A 16,707-nucleotide genomic window follows, 5' to 3' on the forward strand; every position below is an offset into this window, starting at 1 on the left:
TGATACTTCTGTTGTTCAAGCTCACGTCTACTTTTGTCACCCAGTGAGAAACTATAGTGAGGTGAGATGATAATTTTGCCTTTGGGCTTTGTTGCTTGAACTGGGTTTGTCTTGTCCCCTTTTTGAACATTTTGTGTTTAAAAATCCTATTTGGTGAGTAAACCAAATAGCTTTTCGTGAAAGACCAGGTTGGGAAAAAAATGAACAGTTTAAACACCCCCTAAAAGGATTTATTTTTTTAAAAATCACGGCTCACTATGGAAGCATATGATATTATTTTCATACATGTATATGTAAAACCAATTTAAAAAAAAAGCTGTTGTAACATGAAACCATCATCTAATCAGTAGGTTCACCAGTGCTTCAGCCTTCTCCAAAGTTTTTCAAAACCTCCTCTAGTTCTCAGTCTCGAGGCCCAACACAAAGGGAGGATCTTGTAGATTTTGTGTTTTCTCTAGAGTTCAGTCTTCAGCAACTTGAGCGCTTTCTTCATGTTGTCAAGCACTAATAGAGGAAAAAGTTACAAGAGTCAACACATCATCAGAATTATATTAATAGTTATAGTTTATCCCTAAACTCTAGTATTCTATTTCTTATTTTAATAGGTGCTGTTTTATCATAGGGTGAATAGTTGGTAATCTTGTAAATCTTTTCTAAAAGTACGTGAAATGTACTTTTCATTATAATCCAGATCTCTTCCAATGTTTATTAAATTCCTTTTCTACAAGGCATGGTGATATTACCTGTGCAGAATATCTGCCTTTAAGGAGCCCAAAGTTAAGACTTAATAGGTTAAGCTTTGGAGAAGGCGATGGCAACCCACTCCAGTACTCTTGCCTGGAAAATCCCATGGGCAGAGGAGCCTGGTGGGCTGCAGTCCATGGGGTCGCTAAGAGTCGGGCACGACTGAGTGACTTTACTTTCACTTTTCACTTTCATGTATTGGAGAAGGAAATGGCAACCCACTCCAGTATTCTTGCCTGGAGAATCCCAGGGACAGAGGAGCCTAGTGGGCTGCCGCCTATGGGGTTGCACAGGGTCGGACACGACTGAAGTGACTTAGCAGATTAAGCTTTATACTATTATCTCAAGAATGTTCAATACACTTGGGATGTGCATCCCCTGGTTCTCTCAGCACTCATTGGAGGCATTGCTAATGGACTGGGACGTCTTTCCTGCTGCTGGACACGACCTCACAATCCTTCTCAAAATAACGTTCTAGGTCGATGCCACCCAATAGAAAGTTCTGTGATGATGGAAAATATTCAGTGCTTGTTCATTAAGTACTTTAAATGTGGTCACTGTGTCTGTAGATTGAAATTTTTTTTAATTTTCATTTTTAACTGTGGGATAATTGCTTTATAATGTTGTGTTGGTTTCTGCCACACAACAGGGTGAATCAGCCATAAGTATACATGTGTCCCCTCCCTCTTGAGCCTTGTTTCAACCCCCACCCCAGCCCACCCCTCTCGGTTGTCACAGAACACCGAGTTGAGCTCCCTGTGTTATGCAGCAACTTCCCAATAGCTATCTGTTTTACGCATGGGAATGTTTATGTTTCCAGGCTTCTGTCTCCATTCATCCCGCCCTCTCCTTCACCACTGTGTCCACAAGTCTGTTCTCTGTGACCGAGTCCTCTATTCCTGCCCTGCGAATAGGTTCACCAGTACCATTCTTCTAGATTCCATATATTTGTGTTAATATGCCGTATTTGTTTTTCTCTTTCTGACGTACTTCACTGTGTGTAACAGGCTATACATTCATTCAGCTCACTAGAACTGACTCAAATTCATTCCTTTTTATGGCTGAGTAATACACCATCATATATTTGTACCACAACTTCTTTATCCATTCATCTGTTGATGGGCATGTAGGTTGCATCCAGGTCCTAGCTATTGTAAATAGTACTATGATGAACATTGTGGTACATGTGTCTTTTTGAAATACAGTTTTCTTTTGGTGAATTTTGTTTAATTTTCATTAAAGTTACTATTAAACAGCTCCATGTGGCTAATGGCTGACAAATTGGACAATGCCAGTCTATACAGTCATTAGTCATTGAGCAAATTGATCCTTAGGACAAGCCCAGTTTTCTTCCCAGAAGGACTAATTACATGTCACAGCTAGGTACAGTCTCCCATTGAGGTTCTTCTGCCTTGAGTCTCAAACTTTTTTTTTTTTCCATTTTATGGCAACCCCAGGGGAATTCAGTATCTTGGCAACTATTTGGAACCATCTTTCTTACTGATCTTTAAAATTGAACTCAAATTCAGCTTTAATAAGCTGGACTAAATGATTTTACTTTTGTTGTTTGGGAAAAAAAATTAACAAAGCATGCAGATTATTACTATTACCCTGGTACTCTTACTATTGTACTCAGTTTTGTGGTAGAAGGAGTTATTTGTGCTGAAGAGAAATGTGAAAAGCAGGTAATATGGTCCTAGGATCCTCCTGGAGGGAAAGACACCTAATGTAAATAATTCTTCTTTGAGGTTTTAAAAAATGAGATCAAAATGAATGTGATTTGATGGAGAACACAAGACTGGACATGGTCAGACTGTTTCTCTGGAGTCTCTGAGCACGGCTTTTTTCCCTTCCCAATGTAGATTCTCTACCCATCACAACAGCAATTCTATGGATATTCCAAGGAGGTAACACTTACATAGAGCTGTGTCTGAAGGTTCATAAGCATAGAGACGGTTTGAGTATCTTCCAGTGATGTCAGCTCTAACAGTCAGGGATGGGTCTACAAAGAAAAAGCCAAAAGGAGTGAAGTATTGTGTTTCAAAGGAACCTCTTTTGCAGAGGAAGCCTATGTGTTTATTTGCATCCCATGAAAGCCTACATATTTATTCACATCCCATGAAAGGAACATGATGTGTCCTGCTGTATGGGATTCTCCTCCATCCAGTCTGCAACCCAGCTGCCGCAGCTGGTACCCAGAACCAAACTGGGAGCATTCAGTAGCCTGGCAGTGGTATTTGTGGAAAAGGTTACAAACTCTGTTGTTCTATCTATAGCAGCCTGAAAGTAGGGTAATATACATTGTTGAAGTGGTGTTTTGTTTTTGGTGAAAGCAATGGCATTCTCTACTAAAGAATTATTTTAAACTTTTGAAATGATTATGTTATAATTGAAATATGTTACCAAGAGCAGCCTAGATAATTAGAAACACACATCAAATGATAGTTTTCCAAACCAAAGTTTTTTTTTTTTTTAATGAATAGAAGAATGCAAGGTCTTAAGAGCAGCCAAGGTAAAATAATTGTGTATTGTCCTCTATGATTTTTTTTTTGCTTTATTGTTAACAGGCTACATGTTAAAAATAGAGATTTGAGAGTCCCTTATGTATATATTCCTCTAGGTTTAAGTCTTTCTATTTTTCATGTTTTACATTTAACTTGAAGTTATCAATTAGTGAGGAAAAAAAGGTATAAACAAGATACATCCAAAAGGCAGGTATTAAGATATACAGAGGCCTAGCAGCCTTTCCTTAAGAGAGTGGTTAAAGGAGCCTGTGGCCCATTACCTGAGAATTAGATGAAGAGGACACATGAAACCCAGCCTCTTGCATGCCAAGTTTGTCTGTCACTGATACTCGATGGACAATCCCTGTCATTTCAGAATGTTGGACTGGGACGAGCAGACGTAAATTACAGGAAACTGACATGTGTTTGCTCAAGAAAGACTTAAGATCTACTCTTACTTCTGCCTGGTGTACACACAGGGTCTCACCTTCATAATATATTAATGTAAGAAAAGCTTTTAAGTCTCCCAACCATTGGCTCACAATCCGTGGCTGCCCAGGGAAGTCACCTGCAGAGCGTTCAAAGACTGCCACCAGCGTCCCACCCTGTGAGATTCTAATTTAACTGGTTTGAGATGTAGCCTGGGCAACTTGATTTTTCAGATCTTCCAGGCAATTCTAACACACAGGCCTCGTGGAGAACTACTGAGCTGGAAGAGCAAGCTGCCTGGGACCTGGTTCTTATGACCAGAGGAATTGGACAGGGCTTAAAATGCCCTTGGGCTTCCCTAGTGGCTCAGACAGTAAAGAATCCGCCTGCAATTTGGGAGACTTGGGTTCCAGCCCTGGGTTGGGAAGATCCCCTGCAGAGGGGCATGGCAACCCACTCTAGTATTCTTGCCTGGAGAATCCCATGGATAGAGGAGCCTGGTGGGCTATAGCCCATGGGGTCACAAAGAGTTGGACATGACTGAACGACTAAGCACAGCACAGCAAACTGCCCTTAAGAGGAGCAATGAAGAGAATTTCTGCACAGGGTGTGGCTCGATAACCTCTAAAGGCCCTTTCAGTGGGTAACAATAACCCTGTGTACGAGACAGCAAAAGAGACACTGATGTATAGATCAGTCTTATGGACTCTGTGGGAGAGGGAGAGGGTGGGGAGATTTGGGAGAATGGCATTGAAACATGTATAATATCATGTATGAAACAAGTTGCCAGTCCAGGTTCGATGCATGATACTGGATGCTTGGGGCTGGTGCACTGGGACGACCCAGAGGGAGGGTATGGGGAGGGAGGAGGGAGGAGGGTTCAGGATGGGGAACACAGGTATACCTGTGGCGGATTCATTTCAATATTTGGCAAAACTAATACAATATTGTAAAATTAAAAAAAAAAAAAAGTAAGGATTCTAAATCTTCTAAATCCCAGCAAGACCAAATCTGTAAGATTAGCCCTGGTTCAACCTTGTTCCTTTCCTCCCTTCACTTTTTCTCTCTATTTTGTAGGTTAGTGTGAACATGGACGAATTACACTTGGTCAGCTTCCCTGCTGGCTCAGAGGTTAAAGTGTCTCTCTGCTATACGGGAGACCCAGGTTCGATCCCTGGGTCGGGAAGATCCCCTGGAGAAGGAAATGGCAACCCATTCCAGGATTCTTGCCTGGAGAATCCCGTGGACAGAGAAGCCTGGTGGGCTACAGTCCATGGGGTCGTAAAGAGTCAGACACAACTGAGCGACTTCACTTACTTACTCACTTAGAGTGAGGTGTGCTATATGATGAATTTAATTATGGATTTTTTTTCCATTTTTTTTTCAGTATCACCTTGATCAAAGTGAAAGTGTTAGTTGCTTAGTTGTGTCTGACTCTTGGCAATCCCATGGACTGCAGCCTGCCAGGCTCCTCTGTCCATGAGATTCTCCAGTCAAGAATACTGGAGTGGGTGGCCATTTGCTTCTCCAGCGGATCTTTCTGACCCAGGGATCAAACCCAGGTCTCCCACGTTGCAGGTAGATTCTTTACCATCTGAGCCACTTTGATCAAAGCCCAACTCAATTCATTTGTTCAGTCATTTAACAAATATTTACTGTAAGCCTACCACAGGGTCATTCTGAAAATATGATGATGAGCAGAAAAAGATCTAGTCTCTGCCACTTGGGGGTCAATAATTATTCAACAATCACCCAGTAAATGCAAAAGTATAACTGAGGAAAGAGTGACCATTGAGAGGAATATGGTGCTAACAAGAACACATCATGGGCTTTGAGCAGGTCTGCGAATGACAGTGATTAGCCAGGTGGCCTGGGGATACTGAGGCAGGGTGGGGGCGGGCAGGAAACGGCACAGGTAAAGTACCAGTAGCAGGAAGGAGCATGGCTCCTTTGATTTTTTTTTTCTTTCCGCTCCTTTTCATAACACACCTAAAACTAATGATCAAAAGCATCAGAAAGAAAAATCCAGCACACAAAACAGAAGGATGCCTGATTAAACATTTACAGGCATGATATAATTCGGGGAAATACATTTAAACAATGAATAGGGTACTTCCATCTCAGGTGTTCTTATGGCAGAAAATGAGAAGTTCAAATTAGCAGATGAAAAAAATGTCATGTATGAAAATAGGTAGGAGCTTGCATTTTCTAATGAAAATAGTTTGTGAAACTGAAAGTTAACAGCTGGCCCACCACCCCCCACCACCTGCCACCCCAGCTTTGTCATTTCCTTGGCTGTGGGGAAACAACAGGTGAGGGTATGCAGGACAGAGGAAAAGGTGTGGCAGTGTTTGTGTAGGGTTCAGAGTGTGCTTTATCGCATCGTCACTTTTACTTACCAACAAACAAAATCCTGGGCACATACTGGCCATCAGGAGAGAGGTGTTTGTCAGTTGTTTCGTACTAAGGATGAAAAAAAGCAACTTTCAGTTTGTTTATCATTCAGTTATTTTCAAACTTGTTATAAAAACATGTCCATTCCTGGACTAAGGACTTTAAAACACTATAAGGCACATCTCTAACACAGAGAGTTTATGATACAGATGTAGAAGCTAGTTACATGCATGAAATAATAAAGAAGCTAGAGGAGAATGTGATGCAGAACAGGAGGTAAAGAGCTGATGGATAAGGAGCCCCAGAATTCAATAAGGGAGAATTTGGGAGGCATATGGTGTTCAGGGAAGGCATCTTGGATGAGGTAGGAGGAAATAGATCAATGAAAAAAAAAATGGAAGTCATTTTTGGAGAAACTACGAAACAAACAGGATTGTCTTGAGAATTCATCTATCATTTTTTAATTCAGAACTTTATTGAGCAGTATATTGCACTTCTCTTGAATTAATGCATGTCTGTTGGGAGATAGGGGCTTCTCAGGTGGCACTAGTGGTGCCCATCTGCCAATGCAGGAGGCACAGGTTCAATCCCTGGGTCGGGAAGATCACTGGAGTAGGAAATGGCAACCCACTCCAGTATTCTTGCCTGGAGAATTCCGTGGACAGAGGAGCCTGGTGGGCTACAGCCCATGGAGTTGCAAAGAGTCAGACACGACTGAGGTGACTTAGCACACACTGGGAGACAGAGAAGGAGAAGGAATATTGGGGATCCAGTGGGTGAAATGTTATGATGAAGGATATGCAGGCACATTGAGTGCCCAGAGTAGGACATTTAACCCTGTCTGCAGGTTCCATAGAACTTTCTGAAGCGGGTGAAGAGAAATCCTTAGAAAATGAATAGGAGTCAGTTACATAGAAAAGGAGGTCATTCTGGGCAGAGGATGGGGGACGATGATACAAAGGCAGGTGAAAGACCTAGCAGTTTCTATAATCAAGTATTTGGATGAGACTAAAGGGTAGGGATGGCTTTTGGATGGCTCAGTGATAAAGAATCCACCTGCAATGCAGGAGACGCAGGTTTTATCCCTGGGTTGGGAAGATCTGGAGAAGGGAATGGCTAAACACTCCAGTATTCTTGCCTGGAGAATTCCATGGACAGAAGAGCTTGGTGTACAGTCCATGGGGTCGAAAAAAGTTGGGCTGAGTGACTGAGCACACATACAAAGGATAGGGATGCTGAGGCTGTAGTGAGAGATGATGCTAGAAAGTTCCTTCAGGGGCGGCTCACGAGTGGCCTTGCACTCTTCACCACAGTGTTTAGATTTGCCCGTAAATAGAGAACCACTGGAGGGATGGTAGAAGAACCGTGATCCTGATTTGGTTTTTAGAGTAATTACCCTGACAATCATGTGGAATCAGACAGGATTTACTTTGCAGTCAGAGAGCCACTTACTGTAAGCTAGTAAAGTGAAAAACTTACACTAAAACAGCGGTCCTGGATTTACAGGGAAGTGACCAATAGTAAGACTATTTCCAAGTCAGAACCGCAGGCCTTCATGACTGCCAGAGAGTCAAGTCTAGAATAGCACTCTAACGGAGTAGGGAATGGAGAAAAAAGAGCTTTTTGAAAACCTATTATGTTGATAAATTCAGTGTTGAACATACCAAGTTAAAGCTGATTGCAAGATTTCTGAAATTTGGTTGTGGACACAGATTGGAAGCTGTTGTGTATTCAAGGAAGACGGAATTACCAGTGAGCAGGTCTGGATGAAATTGTCCATAGAGAATATAAAATATGAAAAGAGAAGTAGGTCGAATAGAGATCAGGAAGTCACTTATACTAAGGGGTAAATGGAGGAAGAGGAGCCTGTGGAAGGAGGTGAAGAAGAATGGCTGGTGTGGATGCTCCTTGAAGAAGCCCACCTGTCAACCCAGAAAGAGGAGAGAGAGAGAGAAGCCCCGGGGACACAGGGTTATGAAAGAGTTTTCTGAGTTGTTTACTGATCACTTGCCTTTGAAACAGAAATGGATCCTGTTTCTACACCGAGTAGAACTTATAAAAACAGAAAGCTTTACCATGAAGAGAGGTGGTGATGGCCAATTAGGATAGGGAAGCAGTGGCCCACAGCATTCATGAAGTGATTAGATTTGGCCACCCAGAAAGCTGTCTCTTCCGGAGAGAGAGAGGGCACAGGGAGTAAGAATGGGTGGAGAGCAGCCAGGACTGCAGGGGAAAGGGGCACAGCAAGGAATTGGTAAATGACAAAAACTTCCCACTTATTACAGCAACAAAGAAATCCCGGACCACAGGAGAGTGTTATTCAGACAGTTTAAAATTATTAGTCACTAAACAAAATCCCTGAGTTGGAGGATTGCCTGGAGAAGGAAATGGCAACTACTCCAGTATTCTTGTCTGGGAAATTCCATGGACAGAGGAGCCTAGCAGGCTACAGTCCATGGGATGGCAGAGTCGGACATGACTGAGCAACTGGGCATGATGTGACCACATATATATGCACATATATAAACAAAAATGTAGACATGAAAGATAGATGCAAAGGAAAATCTCTTCTCTCTGTAGTCTATGAGATGTGGTATTTGGAACAGATCCCCGTTAAAGTAGTATGATTAAGACATAGGAAAAAGGAACCATCCACTTCAAATACTGAGAGAAATGGTAGTGAGGATGAAGAGCTAACTTACAACTAGATTGAGGAGGACAAACTGCTCTGCCAATCTCTGGATTTCTTTATTTTCAGCAAATGCCTTCTTTAAAGCTATAATGCAAAGAAAAATAGTTAAGCATTCATCTCATCACCAGGTAAAACCATTGTTCTCTGTTAGATTTTAAACTGAACTGTATTTTTAATACAGTATTGAACCCCACCCTTTCTGCAAATGATTAACGAAGAAATATCTAGACTATTGACCAGCCTTGTTTCTACTGCTCAGTTCTACTGAGTGGTTACTATGTGGCAAGACTGTTTCATGTACTGGGAATAGAGCAGTGGGAAAAAAATAAAATGTGCTTTCTTCATAGGACTGAAATGCTTGTGTAGGAGACAGATCATAAGCAAGTAGTTTTATGTGGAGATAAGCACTTTGAAGAAAAATAAAGCAAAACAAGAGGTTTAAAAGCTATAGAGTGTTCAGGGTAGACTTCTTTGAGGAAATGACATTGAAGTGAGAGGCAGATGCGTTCAAAGATATTAGGGATGCATCCTAGGGTAGCCAGGTAGGTGCCTGTCACAGATCTAGGCAAGATCTCATCTAGGTTTGGACCAGGGCAGTAGTAGTAAGGTAGTAGGAAGTGGCTGCATTTGGGAAGCAGCTGTGTAATACATGGGACCCAGTGCCTGTCTCAGAGGTAAAGAATCCACCTGCAATGCAGGAGACTTGGGTTTGATCCCTGGGTTGGAAAGATCCCCCTGAAGAAGGAAATGGCAACCCACTCCAGTATTCTTGCCTGGGAAATCCCACAGACAAAGGAGCCTGGCAGGCTACAGTCCATGGGGTCACAAGAGTCAGACAGCAACTAAACCACCGTCACCAGTGCCAAATGAAAATATGGAGCCCTTTGTTCAAAAATTACTATGACTTTTAAGATGACAACAGCTGATCTTTACAACAAGCACAGGAGCCTTCGAAGCACTGTGTCCTGTGTGATTGCACAGGTGGTGTTTGCAGGAGGCTGGTGCTGGCCTTTGGAAATACTGTGAAGGTAAAGCTGTGGTATTTGTTGATGTATTGAATGTGGGATAAAAGACAAAGCAAGAAGTCAGGGATGAATTCTAGAGCTGGTGTTTTCAAACTGTGAGCCAATGGTTATCACAAAATGTGGAAATATTTGAAGTTACTTCAAAATATGTGTGTACTACATAAAATATTCTTTTTAATTCAACTGTGCTGGGTACTAAGGGTATAAAGATGAGAGATCTGGACCCTCCCTCTAAAGCTATAAACCTATAAAAGAAATTATATTTAGAAGTATAAATTACCTTGACTGTGTGGGCATTCATCCAAGTGGTGAATAATCATCAAGGGTTTATTGCTTCAAGAGACAAAGAGATATAGGATCATGTTTAATGAGTAGAATTTTGTGGGTCACTAAAGACCGCTAGATGGCTCTCTTGAGAGCTTTGAGAGAGTTCCCTAAAGCTTGTCTTTACCTTGTCTTGGATTTATATAAAGCTTCTTCATATGTCTGGGTCCAGATGAGTTGGTCCCCCCAACCTAGAACAAAAAAACCCAGTGTATCTAAAACTGTTATGTTTTCAGACCCAGAGCTGTTGAAAAACAGTTGTAAAACGGGGATCATTATATACTTGATACTAAAGAAAAGCAAAAACCTCCAGAGAAAACAGAAATAATGGTAAACTTTGATAAATGTAGAAAGAACACGTACAAAAATATGTTCACACAGATCTCAGCTCTGAGAGTTAAATCCTTCCCAGTTAAGTATAATAGGAGGCCAATGAGAATGTGACTCCTACCTCTGGAGAGGGTCTGGGGCAGTTTGAGTTGAGAGTCCTTCGTGTCCTTCTTAGCTCCTGGTTTGACTGTGGTGTCTTTGGCCAGAGTGTAGGAGAGGGCCACCAGCAGCAGGAATGCTGACACTGGAATCTTCTCCATGGCAAATCTGATATGGAAAACAAATTAGCAAGAAGCCAGTAAAAAAAAAGAAATTAGAAATTTTTCAAAATCTTTAGGTTGCAACACAACTGTGGAACACGAGAATTGAGGCTTAGATGGGATTGAACACATGCAATTGGAGTGAAAAATACCTTCCACAGAACTTTCCTAAGAATGCATAGTATAAATTTCTATCTATCCACCTCTATATAAGATCTGTATAGAAAAAAATTATACTGATGAAGATCTCCATAGAAATATACAATGTAGAAATAGATACAGATATATTTTAAGAAAATAAGGAGATAGATGTATATATTCTTACAGTTAAAGGAATTTGCTTTTAAATTTTATATTTTTCTAAAAAACTTGATAGTAGAAGACAACTTAGGGGTTATATCCTCTTTCCCCACCTCCCCAGTGTCTCATTTTGTATATGAAGAATCTGAAATTCAGAGAAATGAAGACCAATGAGATGGGCATAGAACCAAGGCTTTTGGATCTTGCCATTTTGCAGTGCTGGCTCCCATCTTCCCATTTGGAAAAAGTTGCCTTAAACATACATATTTCTTTAACATTTTGTTAAAATGGGGACACTGCCATTGAAAAATAAGATCCGAGTGAAATGATGTATTTCATTTAGAAACTACCAACTTTATCTTTTAACTAAAGGTTTGCACACACACAGCTCTCTGCCTAGTGTAACATTTACTCAAACTCTAGCTATATTGGTTCTGAACTGGTTAAAATACATCAGTGGAACTTTCTTCCAGTGAACTAATTGTTTGACCCTTAGTGTGGGCCTGTATAGGTAGGTGGTTGTACACAAAATATTTCTATTTTATCCCATAAAATATTCTATGGGACTCATCACACAGAGAGACCAACCTTGTGAATGTCTCTGTTGATTTTTTTTTCTTTCCAGTATTCCAAATTTAAATATCAGGAAATGTTGTACTATTTTGAAGCAGATGCTTTTGAGTGGGAAAGAGAAATAGCAAGGTAAGGTCCATGAGTGAGTGAGGAAGTAAGCGAGCTAGCAAAGTGAATTGCACTAGCAAATCACTAGGGCTATCCAGGGACCATGACATGCAAATCTGTTAGTAAAAGCTTTGTAAATGCTAGTAAAGCCAAAGACTGAAATTGGTTAAAAAGAAACACCTAACTCTAATATTGGTGTGTTTCAAATTAAATGAACTCTGCAAGAGAAATGGGATGGACCATCAATGTTCAGTGTTTTTAAGGGTTAAACTTTCTCATATTCTGATAGCTTGAGGGAAAACCTGTGTTAAGCATTGATGTCATGTCCCACTCTTTTTAGACCCCTTGGACTGTAGCCTGCCAGGCTCCTCTGACCATGGAATTTCCCAGGCAAGAACACTGGAGTGAATTGCCATTTCCTTCTCCAGGGGATCTTCCCAACCCAGGGATTGAACCCACATCTCCTGCACTGACAGGTGGATTCTTTACCATTGAGCCACCTGGGGAAGCCCTTGTTAAGCATTAGCCAATTAAAAAAAAAAAGGTATTGCTAAGTTACCAAATCCAGATGATGCCTTGTATTAATATGACCAATTATTGTCTATGTCATAGTATGTAGTAGCCAGGCAATGTCTCACAAAAAAGACATAAGCAAAAAACAGGGATACACTGTCTTCATTTTCAATATTCATAAAGATACAGAAATGCCAGTAACAATTTTTGTATCCAGTATTTTGCACAAGCACCCCAACTGTGCTACAATTCTTCTAGCCTTTTTGTTACAAAGACTTCTTTTTCATGTCAACAACACTAAAAACCAAGAACCCTTATGTGAGAATAATTACACTATTCAGGATTATGGTTGATTCAGAAAATATCATGCAAGTAATGACTTGAAATTTATCGACAAACGTTTGACTTTATATTTTACGTATGGCAACAAATGTATATTAGCAAAAAAATGTAGTAAACAGGTGGTGAAGTATTTATGTAAGTCACTGACAATTCTTGTGCAAGTAGCCATTAGGACCTCCTGTTATAGCTTTGCAGCTTTCAGATTGGAACTATTGATACCTTATACATGTTTTATGGCAGGGTGACTCAAGGGAGCCGAATATAACTCCTGCTGTACAAACAGGATTTTCTGAGATTCACTGTACTGTTTTCAACACATCAATTTTTAGTCCTGAATTGACTGTGATCTGCATATTGCATGCATAAACCACCTCAAAACAGAAAGCTAACCATGGAGGACATTGATAATTTGGAGACACACACACTATGAAACGAGCACTTTTCACTGGTCATTATATCTCTGTCTTCATCAATGAATGCCTTGCAGGAGGTTTCAGTGTCCTTGTTCATAAGGAAAGTAACCAGATCTTTCCTTTTACATTCTGTCTTATGAATTTAAAGACTGAATAAGCAACAAGGATATCTTTATATCAGACACAGAAGGAAAGCTATTTCCTGATTTGCAATAATATTCTGATCTGTAATCCCCAGCAGCTAATCCGAGCTGATGTTTCACAGTCCTGCGGGTCTTTGCTTTGCCAGTAAGAAAGAAGCATTAGATGGTGATCAGGGCTCAGTAACCAAGACAGGAGACCCTGGACTGTGTGTCAGGCTTGAAAACTCCAGGAGTTGGCTCACTCTTAAGCCTCTTGTTTTCTGGGGGAGAAAGCATTACCTTGAATCAGCTCAGGAACATCGCTTCACAGAGAGGTTCCAGGAAGCCTCTGGTGGAAATTCCATCAATTCCCTCTCCAAATCCCATTTTGCTGCTCCTGGAACTGCCCCACACTCCTCTGCCTGTGGATTGCCTACACCTTTACATGGTAACCAGAGGCCAAAGCTCATTCTAACAGGTGCCCGTCTAACAATGCTGTCAGGAGCCTTACCTGGATCTCCCCACCCACCTGTCTGTGTGAGCCAGGCGGCCTCGATGCAGTCCAAGCTTCCTAGTATGCTGGCTCAGCCCACGCCTCTATTTATGCGCCTGGGCACACCTCAATCCCACCCACTAATCCTGTATTCACACGGTGCAGACTCTGAAAGGAACTTTTCTTTCCCCAGGTCTTCCCGGGGCTAAAGAGTTCCCTACTTTTTAAAATAATGTTGCAGAGGGAGTACTGTTCAGTATGCATGCCTTTAACTCTTTGTGAAAGCATATTGTTAAGAGATTTGAGAAAGGTGGGCAGAGTGCCAAATCCAGGTACGGTTTAAATGAAGACATTTGATTTGCCTGAAGGCTGATTTGTCTTTATGTGATTGGATGGAATTTGTGGTTTGTAGAATTTTTTTTTTCTCTCTCTCTTGGGCAGATTGCCTCTATTTAGTTAGAAACACACAAGAGATGATTCACAGTTCTAACCCCTACACTCATATAAGGTGCTGTCCTCTATTATGGTATAAATTATTTCACACAATGTACTTCCTTTTCTTGGCAAACAAAATGTGTATTCACTGTAGGTATGAAAGTAATCCAAACCAAGAATTCCTATAATATATTAAAACTAAGGAAGTTATTGAAAAAAAGATATCCTAACACTATGAGTTTTTATTAATCACCTTGCAGGAACTCCCCTCCAAAGAATTCAAAGGCATTTCACAGATATTCTCTCATTCAATGGCAAACTTTTCCTCTAGGCATAGCAGGAAGCTATTTCCATCATTTTTCAGACCTATAAACTAAGATGTGCAACTACTTTCTCATTTAAATTTATGCAATAATTTACTCAACATTTTAAGACTGGACTTGGGTTTTCTGTAAAAAAAATTTAATCCTGTTAAAACTATGTGTAATCCTTAAAAGTTCAGAACAGAAAAATCTTTAACAACAGAAAATTAGCTAATGAGATGTAAAGCCTATAAAAATAAAATTTGAAATGAGTTGAGATCATACTATTTCAAAATATTTTCAAGTAGGTGAATTTTTTGATAAAGCCTGAGTTTCTATGGGCAAAATAGGAACTGATTTCAAAAATGGTGAGTTTTCATTTGAAATTAATTCACAGAAATAATTTCTTTAGGAATTTGAATAAAAATAATGATTTGAACTCAACTTTCAAAACCAGTAAGCCTTTTATTTGGGCTTCCCAGGTGGCTCAGTGGACGAGAATCTGCCTGCCAATGCAGGAGACACTGGAGACACGGGTTTGATCCCTGGGTCAGGAAGATCCCCTGGAGGAGGAAATGGCAACCCACTCTAGTATTCTTGCCTGAAAAATCCCATGGAAAAGGAGCCTGGCAGGCTGCAGTCCATGGGGTTGCAAAGAGTTGGACACACTTGAGCACCCACTGCACCAAATATTCATTGAGCCTGATTATGTAGCAAACACTATGCCTGACATTAAAGATAGGAAAATGAAAAAGACATGGTCAGTTATGGAGGTAGACAGACACCTCCATGGACAGTTGCAATTCAGGATGGTAAGCCATACCGTGGGAAAACAAAGACATTGAATACATTACCTCTGCTGTAAGGTTATTAATGATCTGACTGAAGAGTTAAGATTAACCCACACTAAAAATTAATCATCTGCATGAGAAGAACATGCCATAATGGATGGGTAAAAGACCCTGATGCTGAGAAAGATTGAGGGCAAGAGGAGTAGGGGGTGACAGAGAATGAGATGATTGGATGGCATCACCGACTCAATGGACATGAGTTTGAGCAATTCCAGGAGATGGTGAAGGACAGGGAAGCCTAGCATGCTGCAGTCCATGGGGTCACACAGAGTCCAACACGAGTGAGCGACTGAACAACAAGTGGTACAGGTATCAGCTGTTATTATTTTTCAGAGGAAATAGAGATTGCTAGTCCTGAAAATGCTCAGATTGATGCTAGACAGCAAGGTTTCCAGATGGAGACAGTGATAAAGAATTTCCAAAATATGTTTGCTGGATATTTAGTGGAACCACCCCTGGCTAGAGTCAGATACATCTGGGCAACTCATAAACAATAGGTTTGAAAAGTTGTTTGGGGGCTATTTGATTTACCTGGGACCTTGAATACCATTTTAAGGAGTTTAGACTTCATCCTCAAGAGGAAGTGTCCTACGATGGAGAAGGGGGCATTTTGTAGATTCACCTTTGGTTTGAGTTCAAATTTAGTGTGATGATTACTACATACACTTCTAACTCCTGCAAATTGCCTAACCTCTCTGTACTTGAGTCGTCTTCCTTGTGAAGTGGAAACAGTAAGACTCACTTTATAGGATCTGTGGAACATTATATAAAATAATTGAGAAAAAATATTTAGAATGGTCCATAGCGTATAGTAAGCACTGGAATATACTATCGATGGTACAGAACTTGTTTCTCTATGAAAGTCACTTAGCTGAATGGGGGCTTTTGTGTACAAATACAATTGTTTCCCATTTCTTGGGGTTTAACTGATACTGTATTAAAAGTAAAATGTAAACACCTAGTTCTTCCTAGATCTAAAAGTTTGTTTAAAAATATACAAATTTTGTTTCTTTGTATACAGTATACAAAAATACTTTGGTTTTGAATAGAGAAGTTTGGCTGGAGAAGGAAATGGCGGCCCACTCCAGTATTCTTGCCTGGAGAATCAGGCAAGTTTCCTGCCACAGGAACCTGGCAGGCTATGTAGTCCTTGGGTTACAAAGAGTCAAACACGACTGAAGCGACTGAGCACAGAGAAGTTTGGCATAAAATTCAAAATCTATTTTAATTTCTTTTTTATTATAGTGAGAAAAAAAATCACATGAAATATAGCTATCCTCTTAATCAACGAAGTGTACAAGATGATATTTTAAACTATAAGCATAATGCTGTAATCAGATATCTAGAACTGGTTTCTTTTTTAAAAGAATTTTATTTGCTTAGGTGATGGCAACCCACTCCAGTACTCTTGCCTGGAAAATCCCATGGGCAGAGGAGCCTGGTGGGCTGCAGTCCATGGGGTTGCTAAGAGTCGGACAGACTGAGAGACTTCACTTTCACTTTTCACTTTCATGCATTGGAGAAGGGAATGGCAACCCACTCCAGCGTTCTTG

General features: G+C 40.6%; 1 protein-coding gene across 2 annotated transcripts; it reads right to left on the reverse strand.

Annotated features, from left to right (window-relative positions):
- Positions 1–201: 201 nt before the first annotated feature.
- On the reverse strand, positions 202–13,712 carry AGR2 (anterior gradient 2). 2 transcript variants are annotated; one of them, XM_010862171.1, is made up of 8 exons: positions 13,603–13,712; positions 10,564–10,709; positions 10,240–10,303; positions 10,069–10,121; positions 8,774–8,847; positions 6,077–6,140; positions 2,663–2,746; positions 202–504 (listed from the first exon to the last, which is right to left on the reverse strand). In XM_010862171.1, the coding sequence occupies exons 2-8, from the start codon at positions 10,700–10,702 to the stop codon at positions 455–457; spliced, it is 528 nt and encodes a 175-aa protein (XP_010860473.1). In that variant the 5' UTR covers positions 10,703–10,709; positions 13,603–13,712; the 3' UTR covers positions 202–454. The 2 variants fall into 2 exon arrangements, with proteins under 2 accessions (XP_010860473.1, XP_010860474.1); XM_010862172.1 differs by having other exon boundaries at positions 209–504; positions 13,585–13,712.
- Between the last annotated feature and the right edge of the window lie 2,995 nt (positions 13,713–16,707).

Source organism: Bison bison, unplaced genomic scaffold (assembly GCF_000754665.1).
Source record: "Bison bison bison isolate TAMUID 2011002044 unplaced genomic scaffold, Bison_UMD1.0 scf7180017864479, whole genome shotgun sequence".
Lineage (NCBI taxonomy): Eukaryota > Metazoa > Chordata > Mammalia > Artiodactyla > Bovidae > Bison > Bison bison.

Coding starts and splice junctions, on each gene's coding strand:
- AGR2 (XM_010862171.1), bottom strand. CDS start 10,702: ATGGAGAAGATTCCAGTGTCAGCATTCCTGCTGCTGGTGGCCCTCTCC. Junction 10,304..10,563: donor GCCCCAGACCCTCTCCAGAG/GTAGGAGTCACA, acceptor TTTTTGTTCTAG/GTTGGGGGGACCAACTCATC. Junction 505..2,662: donor ACCTTCAGACACAGCTCTAT/GTAAGTGTTACC, acceptor TTCCTCTATTAG/TGCTTGACAACATGAAGAAA.